The sequence below is a fragment of the Candoia aspera genome, chromosome 7 (genome assembly GCF_035149785.1).
Source record: "Candoia aspera isolate rCanAsp1 chromosome 7, rCanAsp1.hap2, whole genome shotgun sequence".
Classification (NCBI taxonomy): Eukaryota; Metazoa; Chordata; class Lepidosauria; order Squamata; family Boidae; genus Candoia; species Candoia aspera.
In genome coordinates this window covers 72,146,397-72,167,638 of record NC_086159.1, presented here as the reverse complement: position 1 = coordinate 72,167,638, position 21,242 = coordinate 72,146,397, and the positions used below count along the sequence as shown (strand labels likewise).

The window sequence follows — 21,242 nt, the reverse complement described above, 5'->3', positions numbered from 1 at the left end:
TGCACTAATGTCCTATTTGAGTAACAATTTAATATTCACAACTTTTGTGGAGGTATGGGATGCATGACATATGCCCAACTAGGAACGTTTAATACCAATTATGAAACAATAGTACTTCAGTCTGAAAGCCTAAATTAGCTCCTCCCATTAATTCAGATTAAAGTTTTATTATACCCTAAATGTCAACAAAAAACAAAGTGTTGATCTGTATCCCATTCTCATCATGCCAGTCCTGGCCCATGAGAGTGTTCACTTTAACAAGAGTGACTAAGGGGGATCCAGTGGAGGTGGAAATTTGGTTGGACATCAGGTGTTGGAATTGTACCACGGAAGGAGCAAGGTGATATTTGCATGGCTCTACACAAAGCAGAATCTTGTATTTCAGTGACAAGGTATTGAACACATGAATGACTGAATGGCCAGAGTTTGAATAATAATTGGAGAAAGGGAACACTATATCAGATTAAATATATTAACTGGTTTCAGGAAAGGGAAAAGAGAAGAAGAGAAAGAAGAACTAACTTCAAATTAAAATCACCCAGAATTCCACTGTGAACAATATTTGTTTGAGTTTCACATGATTTATGACAACCATCCATAGCTTTATAGATGTGTTGCAATCTATTTGGCTGAAGATTCAAGTATTTCTAGCATCACTACGTTTGGAAGGCACCAGATTGTGGAAGGCAGGTTTATGGAGAATATGTCTGATTTAGATCTCTGCCTCTGTAGGGATGAAGTGAAGGCAATTTATGTATAATCCCTGTAGAACTCTTCTTATACTTACCTGTTCCACTCTGAAGAGGGCAACTTTGTGTAAGGCTGCACCAAAGATTCATCTGCAACCCATTTAACTTAAGTGCAGAAAAAGGTTGTCTGTGAACCTTTGCATGCTGTGCTTGCTTTTTAGCTGATTTTGATCAGGGTAGTTTCTACTGAGCTATGTGATCCTAGCTAGTTGGGAGTTATCAACCTGGTTTCAAGAGTATGGCTGGATCCTCTTAATATATTGGGGTCACAAAGCTGAACTGGTGTTTGGAAGTGTTTCTTGCCCTTTTCTTCTTAGAGGAACACAATGGGAGGTTTCTAAATCAGTGTTTTGTGATGCCAATATAGGACTAGATCCAATCAGACTTCTGAGACGTCACAACAATTGGAAGAAGGCACTTTTCAAAGGGATTGAAGTTTGTGGAAAGGGAACAAGAGAAAAAGGAAAAACGCCTCCTTTTGTGACAGCCTTAAATGTTTCCCCTTCTGGATGTCTTTTAGCATTGCCATGAAAGGGAAACAAGGAGAATTATACGTGACATTAATTTTACCACATTGGGAGGGACATTCAGCTGAGAATTCAAGAATTAATGATTGGTCATTGAATCCAGGAAGTTTTATGCAAAAATGCAAAGCCAATACAACACCTTTTTTCATTTTCTCTTTTCATCTACATTCATTTACTGTTACATAATCTACTCATTTCCAGATGATATGATTCAAACTGCTTTCAGAAGCAATTGCAGCAATTTAAATGTTGTTTTCTCAGTGGAACTCCTTGTGATCTGTGTATCTTTTTCCCAACTCCAGTGAATTCCTGTAAAATAGGTGAATTACACCTAGTTTATGTTGGTATTTGGTTGTTTGCAAGTAGCAAGCCACTAAATTACTATGGTAACAAATCACTTTGGCAGGGTGAACAGGTCAAACTTAAGTATCCTGTTTTGGGTGTGAAAAGATGACCATATAACCTAAGCTGCTGCTTTGCCTGGGGGGAAGCTTGCCACTAAACAGAATTTTTAGTTTCTGTTTTTAAGCCCAGCAGCAGCAGCTCAAAACTACTCAGAGCATGTGTGTATGTGTATGAGCTTGTAAAATATGAGCTTGTAAAGCTTTTGTGCCTATCCAGGATTTCTGGATATGGAAACTTGTTTATGTTTTATGTTTTCTGTGAATACATTTCTTCTTATAGAAATGCCTGGTGTGTGTTTTTTCTGATCTCTCGAGCCAAATGCTTTCCAGCAATCTGCCACAGTTTAGGTCTCCTCCTTGTGCGCAGTTATATGATAACATCAATCAACTTGTCCTCATCATATTTTCAGTTACCCCATTACAAAATCACCATGGAGGTCATCTCATGTAATATTTAAATCTCTGTGATAATCTTCCTTATTGTAGTACCATCCAGATGTGTTGGGCATTAAATTCCTATAATCCTCCATGAAGTTGGCAGGAATGATAAGGGTCATAATCCAGTACAAAGAAGGTACCAACTTGGCCAAGGATTCCCTAAATATTAAGTTGGTATGTTCAATCATGCATAACTACTCCTGCAGTGGCTGTCATATCAATGATTCAAAAAATTCTTGGCATATGTGGCTCATTTGAATGTCTTTGTCATGCTGAGATTACTCTCAGTAGGAGAAATTTGAAGAGGCCAACAAGTTATTGGCATGTTATGGCTGAAATTATTTCCTCATAACATGCTCAATCTGCATTTTAACGACTTCTGTGTATTTGCTGCTTCAGTTCTAGTTCAGCTTTAAAACCACTAACAAAAGAATAAACATTTGGGAATAAGTAATTTGCCACTACACATTCCTGGTTGTATTTCATTTACATAAACATCATCTATGGCTATTTGATTTTTGCATAAAACTCAATTCTATTTTGTTTAATGAGAATGAATAATAGTTCCCCGTCCCCCCCAATCTATATATACACTTCTTGCTCTTTTGAAATACCCTTCACACTGTAGTTGAACATAAAATGCTTTGAAAACAAACCATTTCCCAACTTTAAGAAGTAGGGCTATACCTTTTGTTGAACTAAATATTTTGGTATGTATTTTGGTAATGTAGCTGACTGGCCCCTGAACACTAATAAATGCATGTTTTCATGTGAAAGTACATAAGTGCAATGTGTAATAGCAACTGAAGGGAGTTTGCACATTGGCTAAACAACAATCAGCAGTAAGTACTGAAGAATGTGAATTGTTCATAAACATTTCATATATTTTTCAAATAATATATGTAATCTCCATAGACATTTCAGATACTGCTCAAACTTAGATGGTTCAACTTAAAGGGTTTTTTGGGGCGGCTCCAACCAAAATAATTTCTATTTCAGTCCCATTGAAATAAATGGTTCTGCATGTAAATGTTTTCAGAACAGTCAAGATCTATTGTATTCACTAGGTAATGTAGGTACTACCCAATTATCTTCATTGTCTTTTGTAATTTTTCAACTTTTAAAAGAAACTTTGGGTTATAGGGCCCATTTTCCTTTTATCTGTTGTCCTTTTTTGCCTCATCTTCCTCTATTTGTTTTATAGTGTAGAATCACTGAGGTCCATTAATATTCACCATTGAATTCATAGTCACAAGATCAATAAAAATATTTCATTATACCTCCCTCCTAGCATTCCTGAGATGTTCACAATCTCAGACTTGTCACTTTCCTTTGATCAGTGGTTCTGCTATGCCTTTGCCATTGATCTGGTAAGACTGTTGCAGGCAGAGAAAGAATATTTGGTGTTTAGCTAAATGCTGGTCTTGCCAAAGCCACAGTGAATGCCTGATTGCTCCAGATGCAAGCTCAGTGCAAACAATCCTATGTAGTGCCTGATTAATGTTTATACTGTTAAGATCTAGGACTGGGGAATTGCATCTCTAGTTACATTAGTAACACATCCATTGACTTCATAGGAGGGCTTTCAAAGAGAGTTCCAAAATTTGGAGGTTTTTGCAAGGCACCCCCAGTGGGGAAGCTCTATGACCTATAAGCAGGGAGACAGAGAGAGAGAACATTTTTATGCTGCCTCCAACTTCATAGATTCCATCATTCCAGCCTTCCCCAACTTGGTTGCTATTCAGAGATGTGGACTTCAATGTCCAGAATTTTCTGCAGGCCAAGAATTTTGCTTGGAGAATTCTGGAAGCTGAAGTCTAGACAACTTAGGGGATTCCAAGACTACCTTACAACTTTTGCCTTCCTGTTTTGCCTCTTCAGAGCTGCCGCACGTCCTTTCTCTCCAAACATTTTCCATTCTCAATTTTATACAAGGATAAACCCAAAGGGGCAGTCATGGTTACTCTGACCCGCAGAGGTCCTTTTTACATTTTGGAAAGAGTACAGTAAAGACAGAGTTCTAAAAATATCAAGACGTTTTCATTCATGAAACCTTATAGCTCGCCCTTGCTTTGTTCTGCCTTGACATTTAACATAATAATTTTTCCAGCCGGTGGGAATCATCCTTAGTGGAATAAATTGACGTTAATTCTTACTGTGGGCTTTTTTGAACTGCTGTTTCATTTTTTTTTTTTTTGAACTGCTTGCCCTGCCAGATTTGGAAGAATGATGCAAACTATCAGTTCTGGTCAAACTCTACTGTGTTATCTTATCACACTGACCCTGAATGTTGTGAAATGTGTAAAATTTCTCTCTTTTCCCCTTTCAGGTTTTCTCTCTTGGATATTAAAATTTGCATCCTAAGATAATGACATTTCAAAGACTCCAGGTGTTGATTGGAGTGTTTATTTGCTCTTCCTGTGTAAAAGGATCCTCGCAGCCTCAGGCCAGGGTGTTCTTAACCTTCAATGGTAAGAAAGCAGTTGTAGAACTTTCTTTCTTTGTTTCTTTCTTTGTTTCTTTCTTTGTTTCTTTCTTTCCCAGTAATGAAGCAGTAAATAAAATAGAGCTTTATCAACCTAATTTCCCTTCCTTTCAATGGATACATGGATCTGTGTGTTGGGTCTGCTCCTACCGCTATTTACAGAATGTACTTCCTGAGGTTTAAAGGAGTAGTGTTTTGACTCTTGGCCCTTTTAATGCCCTTGAGTTTTCGCATGTGATCACTGTAGACATCACTGTATTACTTGTGCATGTTTTTGTTAAGGTATGCAGAGCTGCATTTCAAGTGGCTTTCTGGGCTGCTTCTGATGTGATGAACTTCTCAGCTGGAATTACATTTTTTGCAGATGACAGATCCATCAGGGCAATTATGTCCTCCAGAGGCAGAAGGCAACACCACCAGTTCCTTCTGGTTTTAAAGAGACATAGCTTTATTTAGGGTTCAGTTTCTGCAGCTGGCAAATACAATTAACCACAATAATTCTTTAACTCCAATATAGGTACACTATCTTATTTCCCCCACCTCACCCCATCTTCTTGTTGTAACAGTTCTTGATGAGTTCAGGAACAATATCTTATGCATACCGAAGACTCCTCCAAGCCCATACCTTCAAATGCCAGGAAGGAGGAGGGGAGAGAGAAGCTACCTTTCAATTCAAATCTGACTTAATCTAATATCTGTATCAATTGCAGCCTTTGATGGGACATGTCTGAGAAATCTTCCTTCAGCTTAAAAAAAAAAAAATCTTAGGGTGCTCATGGATTGCTGAATGCCTATTTTTCTTGCCTGACACACTCAGCACTCCTACACTTATTGTATGTTGTTAAAAATCCTACAAACAATTTAACTAACAGGAGAAACCAAATCAAACAAACCAGCTTTTTTAGGAAAAAAAAAAAATCTGACAAGCATCAAAGATCCAGCCAGCAGAATTGAGGGGGCAGGTGGTGAAGAGCTATAGTGAAAGATAAAATCAAAGGACAAGTGAGGAAGCAGTAGAGGAAAAGCTTGAGTTATGGGACTCTAGACGTCTTACCTGCTATCAAGTTTTGCAGCTGTCCCTTCCTGCTACTTTCCAGGAATGCAAATCACCATCCTTCTTAACAAGAAGGGACAAGGGAAGACAGGGGAAATACTAATAATACATGCTTATTTACTACACAGTATATAATCATTTTTAAAATTATTTTGGTCATACACCAATTTCATTAAAGAAGGACTAGTGACCAGGTGGCACTGTTTCTGTGTTGGAATAACCTCCTTGTAGATCATAGACTTGCTTCATTCCATTTAATTTCCCAAAACCTATCATAGATAGAACTTTTCCAAAGAGCATGATCATTGTCGCCAACTTTGATTTATCAACCAAAGATGGATAAATCTGGAAGTTGTTTCCTTTTGAATTACTTGCATTGATTTAATTGTGGGAGGGTTGTTTTTTTTTTTTTTGGCTTTTGTTATGATTTGATTTATTGCTCATTATCACTAATATTGTTATAATTTATCCTCGCGTTGTAACTGTGATTAGTTATTGGTTGTTTGAATTTATTTATGTTTACCACAGATGTTTTACTGTTACAGATGTTTTTGTCAATTGCACTGTGAGCTCGGAACCAGTACAGGAGCAGAATAAATAAATGCAATAAATGGTTCACCACACGGGCATAGTAGAACCATACAAGCCTAGAAGTGGAAAACACCATTGAAGTCATTACTTCCAACCACATGTTCAGTGCAAGAATCCACCCCAAGCATCTCAGTTTCCACAGTGACACTGCTCTTGTTATTGAGAACTCTTTTTTCCCCTTAACATTCAATCAGAACCTGCTTTCCTGCAAATTGCATCCATTATTCTGATTTTTTTTTTTCTGGTAGAAGAGAAGACTAATCCTGAACATCTTCTCCATGGCACTGAGTCAGGGATTGATTGATATTTATCTGTTTCCTTTAAATTCTGTCCTTCCTCTGGAAAGTCAAGGCAAATTCCCTTCTCACAACAACCCTCTGAGATAGGTTGAGGTAGAGAACCAGTGTCTGCTAACTAGGAAGACTCTGAACTGGATGGAGATTTGAAGCTGAGTCTCCCCAGTCCACCCACTCTGCCATATTGGCTTAGATTGGCAGTGATTGCCCAATATTTCAAACTACATATGTGTTTCATGCAATGCTTAGTCTACATCACCTTATGATTCAGTGCCAGCTTCCCTGTTATAGAAAACTTGGAGTGGAGATGGAAAATCTCTTGCTTTAGGTTCACTTGATGTATGGAGAAGAAAACAATTTTCTCTGGATTGCATGGGTAGGTTCTTCAGTGTGTGCTTTGGTTCAGGCAAGTCCTCTGCATTTCAGCATATCTTGCCAGGTACGCTGCACAGATGGCATCAGTGTATGCATGGTCTACATTTCTTTTGCCATCCTTTTACATGAAGTGGTATCCGTGTTAGGACATCTGGTACACTCAAAGAGCAAGTTCCTACCTTTGGATTAATAATAAAGGATTCTGATTTTCCAGAAAGAAAGGTATCTGCCTTGAAAAACCCAAACTAAGTGGGAATGCAAATTCTTTGCTAGGGGAAGCTGTCCCAGGTGGTTTCTAGGCTCAGCAATCCAGATTATCCAAGTCTAAGGGTTTGGTTTTTTTAATTGTATGGCATAGCAGTTTGGTAATTATGCTGCTTTTTTCTTGCTGGGAAATCCTTGTTAGGTCCAGCAGCCAGATGTGTAGACTATTTAGCCGTGACAAGTCACGTCGCCCGGAGTGCATCATGAGGAGGCTAGTCTGCATTGCACTGAGTTGGGCTGAGAGAGAGGGACTGGCCTGAGGTCACCATCACTAGTAATCAAGAGGAAGATTGGTGGGAGTGGGTGGGCTACAGTTTAAGTACAATTTATCTTGGATATTTCCAGACTAAGGTCCTAGTCCAGCAAGAAATCACAGTGATTCTTTTTGCTGGTTCCTTGGGCAAGCAATCCCTTTGGGGTCTTTTGGGAGTAGTGGATAACAATAACTACTCTGTCATGGAGTTTTCCACTAGGAGGTGAAGTTTACACTTTCATTTGCTATATCCTAACTCCCCATATTCCAGCTCTTATATCCCTTCCATAACTCTGTGTTCCCAGAATGCAAAGGAGCTCCAGCCATGCCAACACTAGAAGTTGTACGGGGAAAGAGAAACAATGTTCCACAAAAGCATCTGGTAAAATTTCTTTGAACATATCATTAGGCTTGACTTTAGAGAAAGATGTAGAGCAAGGCTTGCCAGCACCAGGACACTGGTTGGCTGACAGTTTCCTGAATATAATCATGTTTGGCTTCATTGTATCTCAATGTTTGCAAACATCACTAATGACTAGAACAGCTGAAAGCAAAGATTCCTTCACGTCAAGCTCAGTTCCTGATGACTGATTGGACATTTCTCTGTAAAATTCTTGGCAAACAATATGGAAGTGGTTTCCCATTGCTTCCTTCCAGTTTCTCTCCCTCCCCTCCCATTTCCCAGTCTCCCATCCAAGTGCTAAGTAGTCCCAACCCTGCTTAGTTTTGGAGGGATCAGCCAAGGTTTCCTTGATTGACAGTTCCAATTTAAATTGCAGTTGGAAAGATGGGTTGCAAGGATAACCATAAGGTATGGTAAAAAAAAGTCAAGATGGTGGTCTTGATGGAGCAATGGATGCTTTGCCTGTTTTATGTGTTTCACATTCTGACTTCTTTATCAACCCTTGTGGACATCCCTGATGTGTGAGGGGCTAAAAGTGATGTAAAGATGTGATGTCCTCCTCATCTGAAAATGTGTGCTTAGAGAGAATGAGATGATTTTAAGTGCCCAAGACAACTTCAGTGTGGTACAACAAAAGATGTTTTAGAGCCTGGTTTTGTGGTGTCTGGATTTATTTGTGCACACTGCTATTTGTGCACACTGCTCTATCTACTGATCAGTCTCCAAATTTGTTCAGTATCCAAATCCTGCTCTCTTTTGTCGTCTCTACATTTTTATAATAATTTGGGTCTATTACCACTAATCATCAGCATCTTTTCTTTGTAGAAGATCTTGGACAGCATGTGGGCTTTATGCCAGGAGGCTGTCATTGGAACTGTCAGCTTTCAGTTACCATGTAAGTGCTGTGCTGGTACCACTTGAGTTTCAGTGAAAATAATGTGTGAGGTTAGCCGATAGTGTTTCCATTTGAATTTCATTCCGTGCTTGCATTTTTTCCAGGGCATGTTAGGAATTAGCTCTGATTACCAAATTCAAGCAGATCTTTCAAAGTGCCCACTGCCAAAGCACAGAGCAGCCTGTATGGCTGATGATCCAAACCACTTGTTAAGTGGAATGAGAGCGTGCGTGTCATGCTGAGATCGTAAAGAGAAAGGGAGGGGGAAAAAAACCATTGAAAGGCAATATAAAAAGAAACACAAGAGAACCAAGGGAATAACACGTTCTGTCAGTCAACGCATGCAGCTTTTTTTTTCCATTTTAATTACGGAGTGTTTGCTTTCCAGCTGCTACTGTCACCCAAGTGTCTAGAAAGTTATTTCCTTCATTATCCATTGATTTTCAGAATTACTCCAGCTGACTTTTTAAAAAGATGTTGTGTGTTGCTGGCAGAAGTTCAGATGGAGCACATATCAGCCTGCTTACTTCATTTGTTTCAAAAATACACAGATAATCTTTCTCTTGAAATCAACATTCCACAGATAATTTATCAATAAGTGAAGCCAATGCTGCACCCCTATACCTTTACTGGGGAATAAAGGCCAGTAAAGATGCTGAAGATGCAACCTAGGCAGGTAGTGAACCATCAGCAAATGAAAATCAAGCTCAGAGAACACAACAATCCTGAGCTACAAATATTCTCTACCATCTCAACTCTGCTTGTTTTATTTTATCTTCAGATCTGGGCCTTTTTTTTTTTTTTGGTGCCATCCTAAGCAGTTACTTACTCAGACTTAACTTAGCTGTCTAGCTATCTCTCTTTAACTCAACCATCCCAGAAGCTTCCCTCAATGGTTATGAACCAATCTTGATTTATGGTTATAAGTGCATCATTGTATCAACCAAGGTCAGACCCTGGAGAGAGATACTTGATCTTTGCACTTTTCTTGGCCTCAATTTTGTGAGACATAAAAGGCTAGATAGGCTAGACTTAGGCCAGTATTTCCCTTTGGGCTGGAAAAGTTTGGTTGCTCACTGTATTTTAAGCAGCTGTGTGCTGAATTTTGTACCTCTATGGTGAGATAATGAAGTAGGAAAACACAGTTACAACTGATCTTTGAAGTTCAGCCAAAGCTTTTACCTCTTTCTTGTCCCGTAATGATATAAGAGAAGAAAAATCTGCTTTTCCCTCCCCCCAAGAAATAGAGAGATAGTATTTAAAAAAATAGGGCTGAATAGGATTTAATTGTTTAAACAAAACATATGTCCATGATGTGTTTTTAAGAGGAGTAGTGGCTGGGGGTGGGGGGTTGAGGAAGAAAAGTGAGAAGTGGTTGAGGTAAGAAACTCTATTCCTTTCTAGATTATGAGAATTGGTATCCAGCACATCTGGGAGGGCATTGTCTTAGTAAACTCTGTCTTAACTGCTCCAAAATTACAGGATTTCTGTGACCATGTTCAAAGATTGCTTTGAACGCTATTTGAGCTTTGCATGTGAAAATGCCAGTGGAAGAGCAATTTTCTTTACATTTTCAAGAAGAAATATGAGCTACTTTGAACTATTTCACAGAAACGGTCCTTTGAAAGACTCTTTGAAGCAAACATGGTCCATACTTCTGGAATGCGGAAGTGGCAAACAGCCATTCCAAAAATCATCATGATGTAGTATTTTCAAGTGTGTTGTACTGATGACAAGAACATTGAGGCTTCATGGTTTCCTAGCATGGTCTATTATGCACACATGTATGGTAAAATATCTCCTTAAAAATCTTCCCTCTCATTTTGATGAAAATGTGAGAGAACTAGCATTCAGTTATGCTAGAATAAAAGAACGCTGAATGGATAACATTAATCATGTGCAGAGAAAAGACACGTATTCTGCCTGGCACTATGTAAACAACCTTCTGTTTCAACTCCAGATAAATATTTTATGCTGCTACTGTTTCATTCCAATATGGAGAAGCACCAAACGAGGCAATTGGTTGAGAGGTAGGATTGGACTTCTCTTCCATAAAATGAACTAGGTTATTTATCACAATTAAATGCTGGCCTTTCCAAGGAATACAGTAAGCTTTAGACAACGGTGTACTCTACATGTTTAAGAACCAGCTCTCCTGGCTCCATTACTGCCACCCTACTATGCCACTAGCTGTGGAACAGCTGACTGGAGCACTAGGCATCAGGGTTCACCTCTGCTATCAGTCAGCTTGCAAAATTCCAGAAAATTTAACAATTGGCTTTTGAAAGCTAGTGTGAGCTGACCCCAGCACACCCCTGGCTTTAGGTGTCCTCACAATAATCCTGTGAGAAAGGTCACATGGAAAATGACTCTTAATTACATCTAATGAGTTTTACAAGGATATGGATAATTTAATTTGAGTTTCCCTGTTCCAGGTTCAGGGGGATTCCCTAATAAAGGGTCTTACAGAATCTCTGCAAGGAATTGTATACTTTTACCTTGATTTTGGATCACGTATGTTCATATGGAGAGCTGGTAACTATGTGGGTGTTTTTTGTTTTTGTTTTTTCATTTGATATTGGGTGATAAAAGCATCCTGGGCTCATTCACTCTTAGTATTGGGGCACAACAAGAATTCAGATCCAGCTTTTCATAGAATCATAAACTTGTAGGGTTGGGAGGAACCCTGGAGTCTTCTAGTCCAACTCCCTTCTCAGGACAGGAATCTTCAAACCATCACAGACAAATGACTGTCCAACCTTTGCTGGAAAACTCCAGAGATGGAGCACCCATGATGTCAGGAGGCAGACTGTTCTACTGTTTAGCAGCTCTCACAGTTAGGAAATTCCTCCTTATTTTGAGTTTGGATCTCTCTCTGTAAAGTTTCTACCACTGGTTCTTGTCCTGCTCTTGGGCACTGTGGAAAATAAATCCCCACACTCTTCCCCATGACAGCCCTTTGTTATCTGGAGGTGACAACATTCCTTAATGCAGACAAATTATCAAGCATTTAGTAAGACCACCACGTTTCACAATACTACTGAAAAATCTACAAAGCTTGTAGCTGGCTTTGATCAGTTATCCTGGAATGGTAGGGGAAAAAAAAAAAGAATACAACTTCGCATGTTACAACGTTATACTGGCTGCCTGGGAGTACTGGTAGTTGTAGATGGATTTAATGTTCTAGAGATCTTTAGTAACAGTGGAATCCAGAAACTTTGTTTTTTTGCTGTCATCGCAGTATTGTGCTTCAGGAAGAAACTAACACCAATCTTATTTAAGCAGCCATTCTCAAGTATCCTACATCAGTTTCCTACATTGATAGTGTTCCTCAGACATAGACTAATTTCAGAATAAGTTAATTACTGCCCAAGTAAACCTTAAAATTTACAGGGTTCAGTAGAACGTCCAGGCCTCAGCTCCCACCCCTCAATCTATATGTTGCTTCAGATCTCCCCCAATACATTTTTTTAAAGGTAGCTGAAATGTTCAATGTGCTAATTTTCAGAAGAGCTCACTTGTATGCATTCTCACCTGAAACATTTTGACAACTTGGCAAAAATACTAGAACATCAAAAGATGTGGCAACCTCACAAGATTTCAGTCTTTTTTACTATTTTATTTTTTATGTTTTGCGTAATGATATGTAAGGGTATTACAGGATTAGGGTGTTGTGCCCACGGGATCTGCATTGTCAGTTCTTTATTTTAACAAATATTTTATATAGAATAATTCTCCTGCCCTGGTGAGGAATGGTAAATTCTGAGAGCCTGTTCATAAAGCTTTTCATTTAGTTGAGTTCATCCATCAATCTATCACATCTAATCCTGATTGGCTTTGGCCAATGCAAATTGAAGATTAAGATGAAATGAAAGCAGGTAGTTGCTTTGAATTGACTAATTATGTGTCCCGAGCAATAACATATACACTATTATCTTATTAGTCCAAGTCTTCCTTCATGATTGAGCCTGCTTCAGTGTTAAAACATTCTTAAAATCGGAAACATAATCACTGAAGTCATCTTACTGGCATTATGAGCTGCATTTCAATAGATGTTCTCAAGGAGATTTTAGTCTGAGAAGATGTTTCAGATTCATGTGAATATTTTTTTCTCAGTTTCCAGAAGAAAGGATTAAAGATTACCAAGTAAAATTCAAAGGTATACAAATATTTGATATAAATTTCACCCCTCAAATAAATAAGCAGTGGATAGAATCCAACCTTTTAAAACTGTAGCTAATTCAGATTAAAGTCACTGGAATTTTGAAGGAACTTAAATCTTCCTGGACTGCACCCAATAACTTTTTATATCCAGTCATCCTATTAACTTCATTAAAAGCAATTAAAAAGCAGGGAACGTCCCTTGAAGAATTAAAACACTGTGTTTTAAGTGACAACCTTTTAAGGAAGTTTTAATATGACCCACATGAATCATTCTTTTTTTTTTTTAATTTACCCTAGAGAGGGTTTCTTTTATCTCCTGAGCAACAGTAATACAGCTTGTTTCCAAACAATCCCTCATTGTAATGCTAATGTTGCTCTCCAGCTCATAAAACATTCATTTATTATATGGGATGCTTTGTGTTAATGACAGTTCAATGGCCAGCTTTGCTTTATTGAAAAACTTAAGGAGACATTTGTGATTGTCAAACTTTTTTTTAAAGTTACTTCAAAGAAAATCAGAATGATTTTGAATTGTAAAGGAGTCTTTTTTAATTTAATAAACAATCTGCCTTTTTGTTGCACATAAAAAGAAAAGGTGTTTAAGACGTAACAGAGGTTTCAGATAAGTATCTTTATATTCTTATTGGTCTTTTTGGTTACTTTTTGGAAACTTTTATTGGTTATTTTTTGGTTTACAAAAATATTGACCTTCAGAATGTAGTTCTCATGAAAGTTGGGTCACTTTCTCTTACTCGGGTTAATCATCTGCAAAAATTAAACTGAAGATTTAACAGCATTTTCCCCTTCTGCTTGCTTCCTTGTTTCTGCTAGGACATCAGGTTCCTTAAAAAAAAAAAGCGCTCCTTAAGCAACTAAACATTTTAGGCACAATAAAATGATTTTTTTTTCCAATGCATTCAATGGATTTGCAGTTCTGTAACTACGTCCTATGAAATTATGTTGTCTAAATCCAGCTAGCAATGAGACTGATTTTATTAGTGCATAAGAAAAAAGTGATCTAATTTATAGAATGTTCAAATGTATATGAAAGAATATTGGCTGGGAGGTTCACTGTGAACAAAGTCCTGTGTGTGGGGGAAAAAAAATCCTGGCATCTTTTTTCCTGCTTAAATTAGGGAACTTTCTGGAGCAGAACTTGACATACTTACAGGGTGAGGAAAAATCAGCAGAAAGTTGGGATAATTTCTTCTTATACTGTTGGAAGTAGCTTGGCTCATGCTAGTCTTCAGTTGTTCCAATTAGGATTCATTGCATGTGGAATGGAGCAAGAGACTATAAAAGACGTATTAAAGCATTAAAACTGGGAAACCCAATGCATGAGCAGCAACAAGTTCATGCTGAGTTCTGCTCTCCAGTTCCCTCCTCTGATGTTTCTCTTCCCTTGGTAACTGCACAAACAGTGTGAATATTGCTAGTGAATATTACTAGCCTTTGCATCTTCAACTGTATACATAGGATGATGGAGTTCTGCTGTATATGAGAGTGTCATCCCAAGATACTTCTTTTTTCCAACCAGGGGAAAATGCTTTCTTTTAGTGATATTTTTGGGCAGTATATTATAGGATTCTAGTCCTTGCATTAACTGGAGATAATTAAGATATGGGTAAGTGCCAAGTTTTTCACTGTACACTTGTCTCATGGATGGTCTAAAGATTCCCACAATTCAGTGCAGGTCACAGTGGAAAATTTCATTAGTCACATGGTCAGCCAGAGAAACGATGGGGAAAAAACTCAACCCCACCCCCCCAAAAAAAAACAAATGTGGAAGTTTGCCAAGAAGGAAGCAGTAGAATGGATAACGCTTTTGCAGAAGAAATTTGAGGGGAGATGGGACTCCTTACACTTGATCACTTGTTAAATTATCAGCTTTAATGAAGCCTGAATAGGATTACAATTCATATACAAGGAGCTCAAAAAGAACTTCTACCATCCTACTTTCGAGTTATGCATCTGATATGGTTGTAACTGTGAGCAGGTGTTGCTTTGAGGCTTAACCTCTTCCTCATTAGTTCCTAATAGTTTCTTCTATAACTCTTCTTTCCTAATGAGAGTCATATATTTCTAAGTGCATCCCTGAATACTGTAATTCAGGAAGCAAGTTATCCAATCAATTCATACAAGTGATCTATATTAGAATATATTAGAATCCATTTGTGGTCACACATCCTAGGCTTAAAAAAGTTGCAATGGGTTTCTTTCTTTCCCAAGCTAATTCTGTGCAAGCTTGGAAAGTGAGGTTAAATACTGAATTTAAAATTGTGGTTTAGGGAATTCACACATGAAGTTAAGTTATGAAAGCTTGGCAATTTTATTCTGGAGAGTTTAAAATTGTTGTATCTCTCCAGATGTCCCAGAAAAATCTAATGTGAAGAAAGAAGTATCTGGGCTATTTTCCATAATTCTTTATTTCCCTTCCCAAGATGACAGATCTTGCAAGAGAATACCATATTGACAGTGGTAAATGGTTCATTCTCTTTCCCTTCTCAACTAGAAAGGAAAGATTAAAAGCATTCCTGATATCCAGTGAACTACTCTGTGTAGTATGAACAGCTCAGTGTGATTATACTGACAATGAACGGCTGATAGCTGGCCCCTTTTATATGACATTTTGTGCACAGAAACTGACATTTTGGAAGTGACTGGAGCCTGTTTTGACAACTTCTTTGGGATCCATTGGAAACATATGGAAGGATAACAACTGTGCAAAAAATGTAAACCTTATGAAATGTAATCCTTTTAACCAGTAGGTTAGAAATAAGGACTGGGGCCCAGATCAAGTAGGACTTTTGAATTCTCATCTTCATTGGCTCAGCAATTAATGCAATGTGCTTATGATATTCATTCTTAATACATCGCTATGACTAATGCCCATTGCAGCTGATACAGGAGAAAAAGCAGGGTAGCCAGCTGTAAAGGATAAACATAGATAGGTGTCTCTGGGTATGAATACATGCTCAACTCTGAACAAAACATACCATTTCTTGACTTCCCTGTCAATTGTTGAAATTGGGATTTATTCCACAATAGATTTTCATAGGATTCTCATGTGTATCTAGGGCTGAAGGGGAAAGAGAGGTGATTGAAAGACCAAAAAGCATAGATATTTGCTGCTGGGAACAGTGGAGGCAGGGGAAATCAATAAAGTTGCCTGGAGTATCTATTAAGGATCATTGTCTTGGTAATTTAAAAACGGGGGTATCCCTTAACTAATTATTGGGGAAAATCTACACATAAATATAGTAGAGCTTATTGGGGAAAATCTACACATAAATATAGTAGAGATGTAATTTTCTTATTCCCTGGTCTGGTATTTCTCAGTTATGGATTTTGGTCCCTCCAAAAAGATATAAATTATATTTTGGCAAGAAAAAGTTGGTCCATTGTCAAATGCGCACCTCTGATGCAGAACTCTAGAAACACTGATAGGAATGTCTTTGGAGGGTTGACATTTCACAGATGAAAATAGAACTTTGCAGCAGGCAAGCAGTTCTTGGAATCACCACATCCCAAATTTCTCCCCCCCCCCCCACCAAATAGACTTTGGCCAGGGACCCAGGAGTTATGCCTGGGTCTCTCTTTGTAGGGTTGCATTGTGGATTTTAATTCGTTTTATTTGTATACAATATAAGTATTTGTTCCTGGCAGGTGTTTTTTTTTATTATTATTATTATTCCTTCCAAAAAGAATCAGAGAATCAGAGCCCTAAAGAGAAGAGTTATATGCAGGAATAGGCATAGAAATAGGGAGAGAGAGACAGAAAACACTGTGGAAATAATGTTTACATGGCATGTCTGTGGGATGAAAAGGTGTAAAAGACTGGCTAGATCAGTGTTTCTCAACCTTGGCAACTTTAAGATGTGTGGACTTCAACTCCGGAATTCCCCAATTATCTTGCCAAACTCTGTTTTCTCCATTACACAGCTGGGAATCAACGGACTAAACTTTTGTGACCCATTCTACAAATGTATTCCCTTTGGGAGAACTTAGATCTTGGAACAGAGAAAATATTAGAGCTTGGCTTTTTGAAAGGGATGTTAATAAAGACTCAACTGTTGTACAATCATCCAAATTTTCATCTTGGTATCATCATTATAAAAATCATAGAAACATCTCCCAATACCTGGCTAATATTACCAGTGTTTCACTGAGAAGCGCTTTAACATCCCTTTCCCTACAGACCATGCCCTCCACATATCTTGAAGGGAGACTTTGTAAGTTCCCTGTCAAACAACACCTCTGTCCTTGTGTTGGTCACGTGGAGGATGTTATCCATTATGTCCTCCACTGCCCCATATACAGTAAGATCACAGCCAGGTTATTAATGGCAGATGAATTCAAGGGCTCTGACCTTGAAAAACTGATTTATCTTCTTGCAGATGTGTTTCCAACTGCTAGCAACCAAGTTGCTACTTTTGCTCTGCTCTCATTTCAACTTAGGAAGAAATACTTATTGTAAGTTCTTACTTTATTTTATTTATGTATTTTCTATCCTGCCTTTATTATTTTTTATATATAAATACCTCAAGGCGGCTAACATACCTCATACTCCTTCCTCCTCCTCCTTTCCCCACAACAACAACCCTGTGAGGTAAGTTGGGCTGAGAGGGAAGGACTGGCCCAAGGTCACCCAGCCAGCTTTCACGCCCAAGGCGGGACTAGAACTCTCATACCATGCCTGATTGGCTCTTGGGCTGAGAGAGAGGGACTGGCCCAAGGTCACCCAGCTGACTCTCATGCCTAAGGTGGGACTAGAACTCTCAGTCTCCTGGTTTCTAGCCCATTGCCTTAACCACTAGGTCAAACTTGTAACCTTTTTATATACAATGCTTCTTTTATTACTTTATTGTATAATTTCACTATTTTATTGTTATTATATTTTCTTGCATTTCATTGCATTCTTATGTTATGACCTGTGGTTACAACAACAAACTACTTACTTGCCAATGATAATGCACCATTTTGCAATCTTGTGCTCTATCACTGATTTCTATAGGGAGGAGAGGCAGCAAATGAGCCCAAAATCAGCAGGGGGGAAAAAAAAGATAAAGGAAAGGAAAGTTATAACCTCAAAAGAGTACTCTGAAATAGAGTATGCTTTGAGAGACCTGCAGTTTCAGCGCATTGCCTTCAGATTCCAGAAGACCTTGAATGTGTAGAAATGTGCTGGGTATATTACTGTTTACCCCAAGGAAATGTCTTCCCTCTAATCATCACTGTGAGGCATTACCTCATATTTTGGGGGTTTGTACTCCAAATTCCAGGGCAGAAGGGAAAGAGTTTGAATTTGAGAATCCAGCAACTGTTGGTTGGATGTAGAGCCCAGTCCCTGAGGAGGATGTGGGATTAGTTTGGTCACATAAATTCACTAGGTTATACCTAGACCAGTATTAAGGATGTGTGTGTGCAGAAAGAGAGTGAAAGAGCTATGCTGGTTAGATGCTGCACTGATGTTGTGATGAAAAGGTAATCAACAAGATTTATGTGTAAATGGCATAGTCTTCATGGAGCTCTGTTTGATTTCTTTCTTACTTCCAGCCAGTACAAAAAGATCATTCATTTGTCACATTGCTATTTCATTTGGACACAGTCATCTAAGATGGAGTGTGCTTCAATTTCTTTGACCCCCTTTGAGTATAAAACATGGAAGATGATACAGATTATGTAATGGTTTTCTCTGAAGTAGGATATGCACATTCTTATTGTAAGCCCTGCCAACTTTTTGGGAAGTCATAAAATCCTACCTCCTTCATGTTTTAAAAAATGAACTTACGGTAGTACTATGAGATAAAGTTAGTCAATGCTCTAACATGCAGGGTCCTTTGGTAACTCGAGGAAGACAGAAGAGAATTTTCTGCAAGGGCCGAAATATCTCAGATAAAAGGAAGCTGAGGAGTTGTAGAACTGTGCTGCGTGCAACTAGACCTTTGTAAAACCATGCCCCAAATTGCACACCAAAAATAGACTTTGACCATGGCCACAGGACTTCATAGCTTCTGCTGTGACTTTAATTTACATTTCGTTGTATGTATTTGTTCCTGCACTCCCTTCCTTGTGTCTATGCCCAGGTGGCATCTCCAGTGACTTTCCCTTACACTATGGACATCTGAGGAATTTGCTCTTTGTGAATTCCCAGTTGAACCGATTTGCTGCCACTGCTTAGACACATATCTGCAGAGACAGAGTGACATCCACGGATAGGAACCAAAGTATCCTTTGGATTCTGTGCTTCTTGGAATATCACAATGCAATTTGTATTGCAAAAATACAAACTAAAAAGTTGTACATTAAAGTATGTTTCCAAATGTACATTTTTGAGTAAAATGCATTTAGGAAGGCATCTTTTGATTTAAAGTTGCCTTTTCACAACAAAATAATGTGGCTTCCTTTCAGGCTAAGATTTTACTCCTTTGCCACTGAACACCTAGTAGATCTCAAATAGTCTCTGTAGATGGTACTCATCTTTTTCATATGTTCTCCATGTGTATATGGAAGAAATGAAAGGGGAGGTTGGTACATGCAAGCATTGACTGGTTTTGAATCCTTAGCACAGGAACCCAATTATTAATTTTTAAAAAATTATTCAGAGCTTTCATAGGAAAGGGACGGGAAGTTTCAAAGCCAAAAAGAAAATTCTCGACTTCTCACAATGCTGTTGCATTAGTGGTGCTGAGCCCATATTTTTATTTGAGATTTGCCAACTGTCTCAGAATTCCTACCTTTCTGAGTGTTTGGCACCAAGATGTCCTAGAGTTCTTGAAGTCGTCTTCTTCAGATTTCATTTATCAGTCTTCTCTGGTGTCCCCAAAGTATTCTTGAGTTCAGCTTCCATAATTGCTGTATCCAGAAAAGTCATTGGTTGTGTTGGGTAGGAATAATGAGAGTTAAAGTCCAATTCATCTATATGACATCTAGCTGGGAAGGTGGTTGTACCTATCGGCAAGTTCTTGTATCCCTAGAGACAGTGGTAGATGAGCATGTAAGAAGAATGATGGTTAGTTAGGTGTCATTAGGAGATGGTATTCTAATTTGCCAGCACACATCATGTGGGGGGTTGTCAGCTGTTATTATTAGCCTTTTCCCCAATAACAATAGTTCATCTCCTTATCACCAGGAAAGAAGGTGCCATTTTCACACTTTGCCTCTGGTCTGCAAGGTGCATGTACTAAGTTAACTATCACAGTGTTGCATACCCTATTCCATGACATTTTTGATGGTAATTGTGGCTCCTTCATGCTGTGGATTCAGTGCTTTCATAATCTGACTTTACTAAAAGAATAATACTGAAAACCCTTCCCTTTGTTCATGTTGATTAAATGATATCCTTGGGCTCCTTTACTCTCTGCATGTCTCTGTACAGTTCTAAGCAATGTTTATTATGGCAACAGCTTTCACAAGTAGCAGAGTTAAATGATTGATGACGATTCCATTTGGTGAATATTTTCCTTCTTTGAACATCTGTATAAATCTGGCTGCTGCTCAGCTCTAACGCACAGCTGAAGTGAACTCGGGTGGTTGTCTGCTTGTTTAATCCATGCTGTAACCTGGGTAGATTGGAAGAGTTTATCTAGCTATAAAAATCCAATGGCCTTTTTTGCTGGTTAGAGCAACTTTGATCTTATATGGTTGTAATGGAAACACCTCACTCCAAGCCTTTGCTGGTTGTGGTGGGGAAACATATGATTTTCATGATGCTGATGGTCCGTTTGTCACTGCCAGGAACCTAGGCAAAATCTACTTGCAAACCACAATCCATAGATTTTTTTTCAGCTAGCTCATAAACTCATGCACTATATAGCAAACAATTTTTCATAGCATCTTGGAGTTCAAAGAGGCATTTAGGACATTGAATCCACCTCCCCTGCCCCAGAGAAAGATGGTTTTCAAAGAGCAGTTTATGATAGGGTATGGAATCTACCATTTCAAAGGAATTGGGAAAGGAACATCTACTAAAGGTAGACCTTTGAGTCCAACAAGACTTATGCGACTTTATGAACACATCCATGTAATTCTCTTGGCAACAGAATAGAAGTAGCTGCTAGTCCAGCCTATACCCCTATTATACTGTTCTCCCATCCAAGGACTAACTAGATCTGACCATGTTTAATGTTTCAGGTTCACCCAAGGTTGGATACATGTTCCTACATGGTTGGGCAACAGCCCCTTTAGGGATGTGCAACTTACCATTTCAATTATGGTCTATATCATCCTGAATCTGTTATCTAACAAGTATGTTGAGAATATAATTCTTTGGTTTAGCAACCAGAGTGCTTGCAAATCTGGTTGTTGTGGTCCTCATACATTTGGAAAGTACAAGGTTGAAGAA

At 38.5% G+C, this 21,242-nt stretch overlaps 2 protein-coding genes across 2 annotated transcripts in view; one reads left to right on the top strand and one right to left on the bottom strand.

Moving 5' to 3' along the window:
- The window catches only part of LOC134500729 (platelet glycoprotein 4-like), a 461,190-nt gene that overhangs the window by 143,012 nt on the left and 296,936 nt on the right, over positions 1–21,242 (bottom strand). The window lies entirely within an intron of this gene.
- Positions 1–21,242, top strand: part of SEMA3C (semaphorin 3C) — a 175,298-nt gene that overhangs the window by 3,861 nt on the left and 150,195 nt on the right. The window contains exon 2 of the mRNA XM_063308094.1: positions 4,448–4,589. Within this exon, the coding sequence (XP_063164164.1) occupies positions 4,487–4,589 (103 nt within the window). The 5' untranslated portion in view covers positions 4,448–4,486. The remainder of the gene's footprint in view (positions 1–4,447; positions 4,590–21,242) is intronic.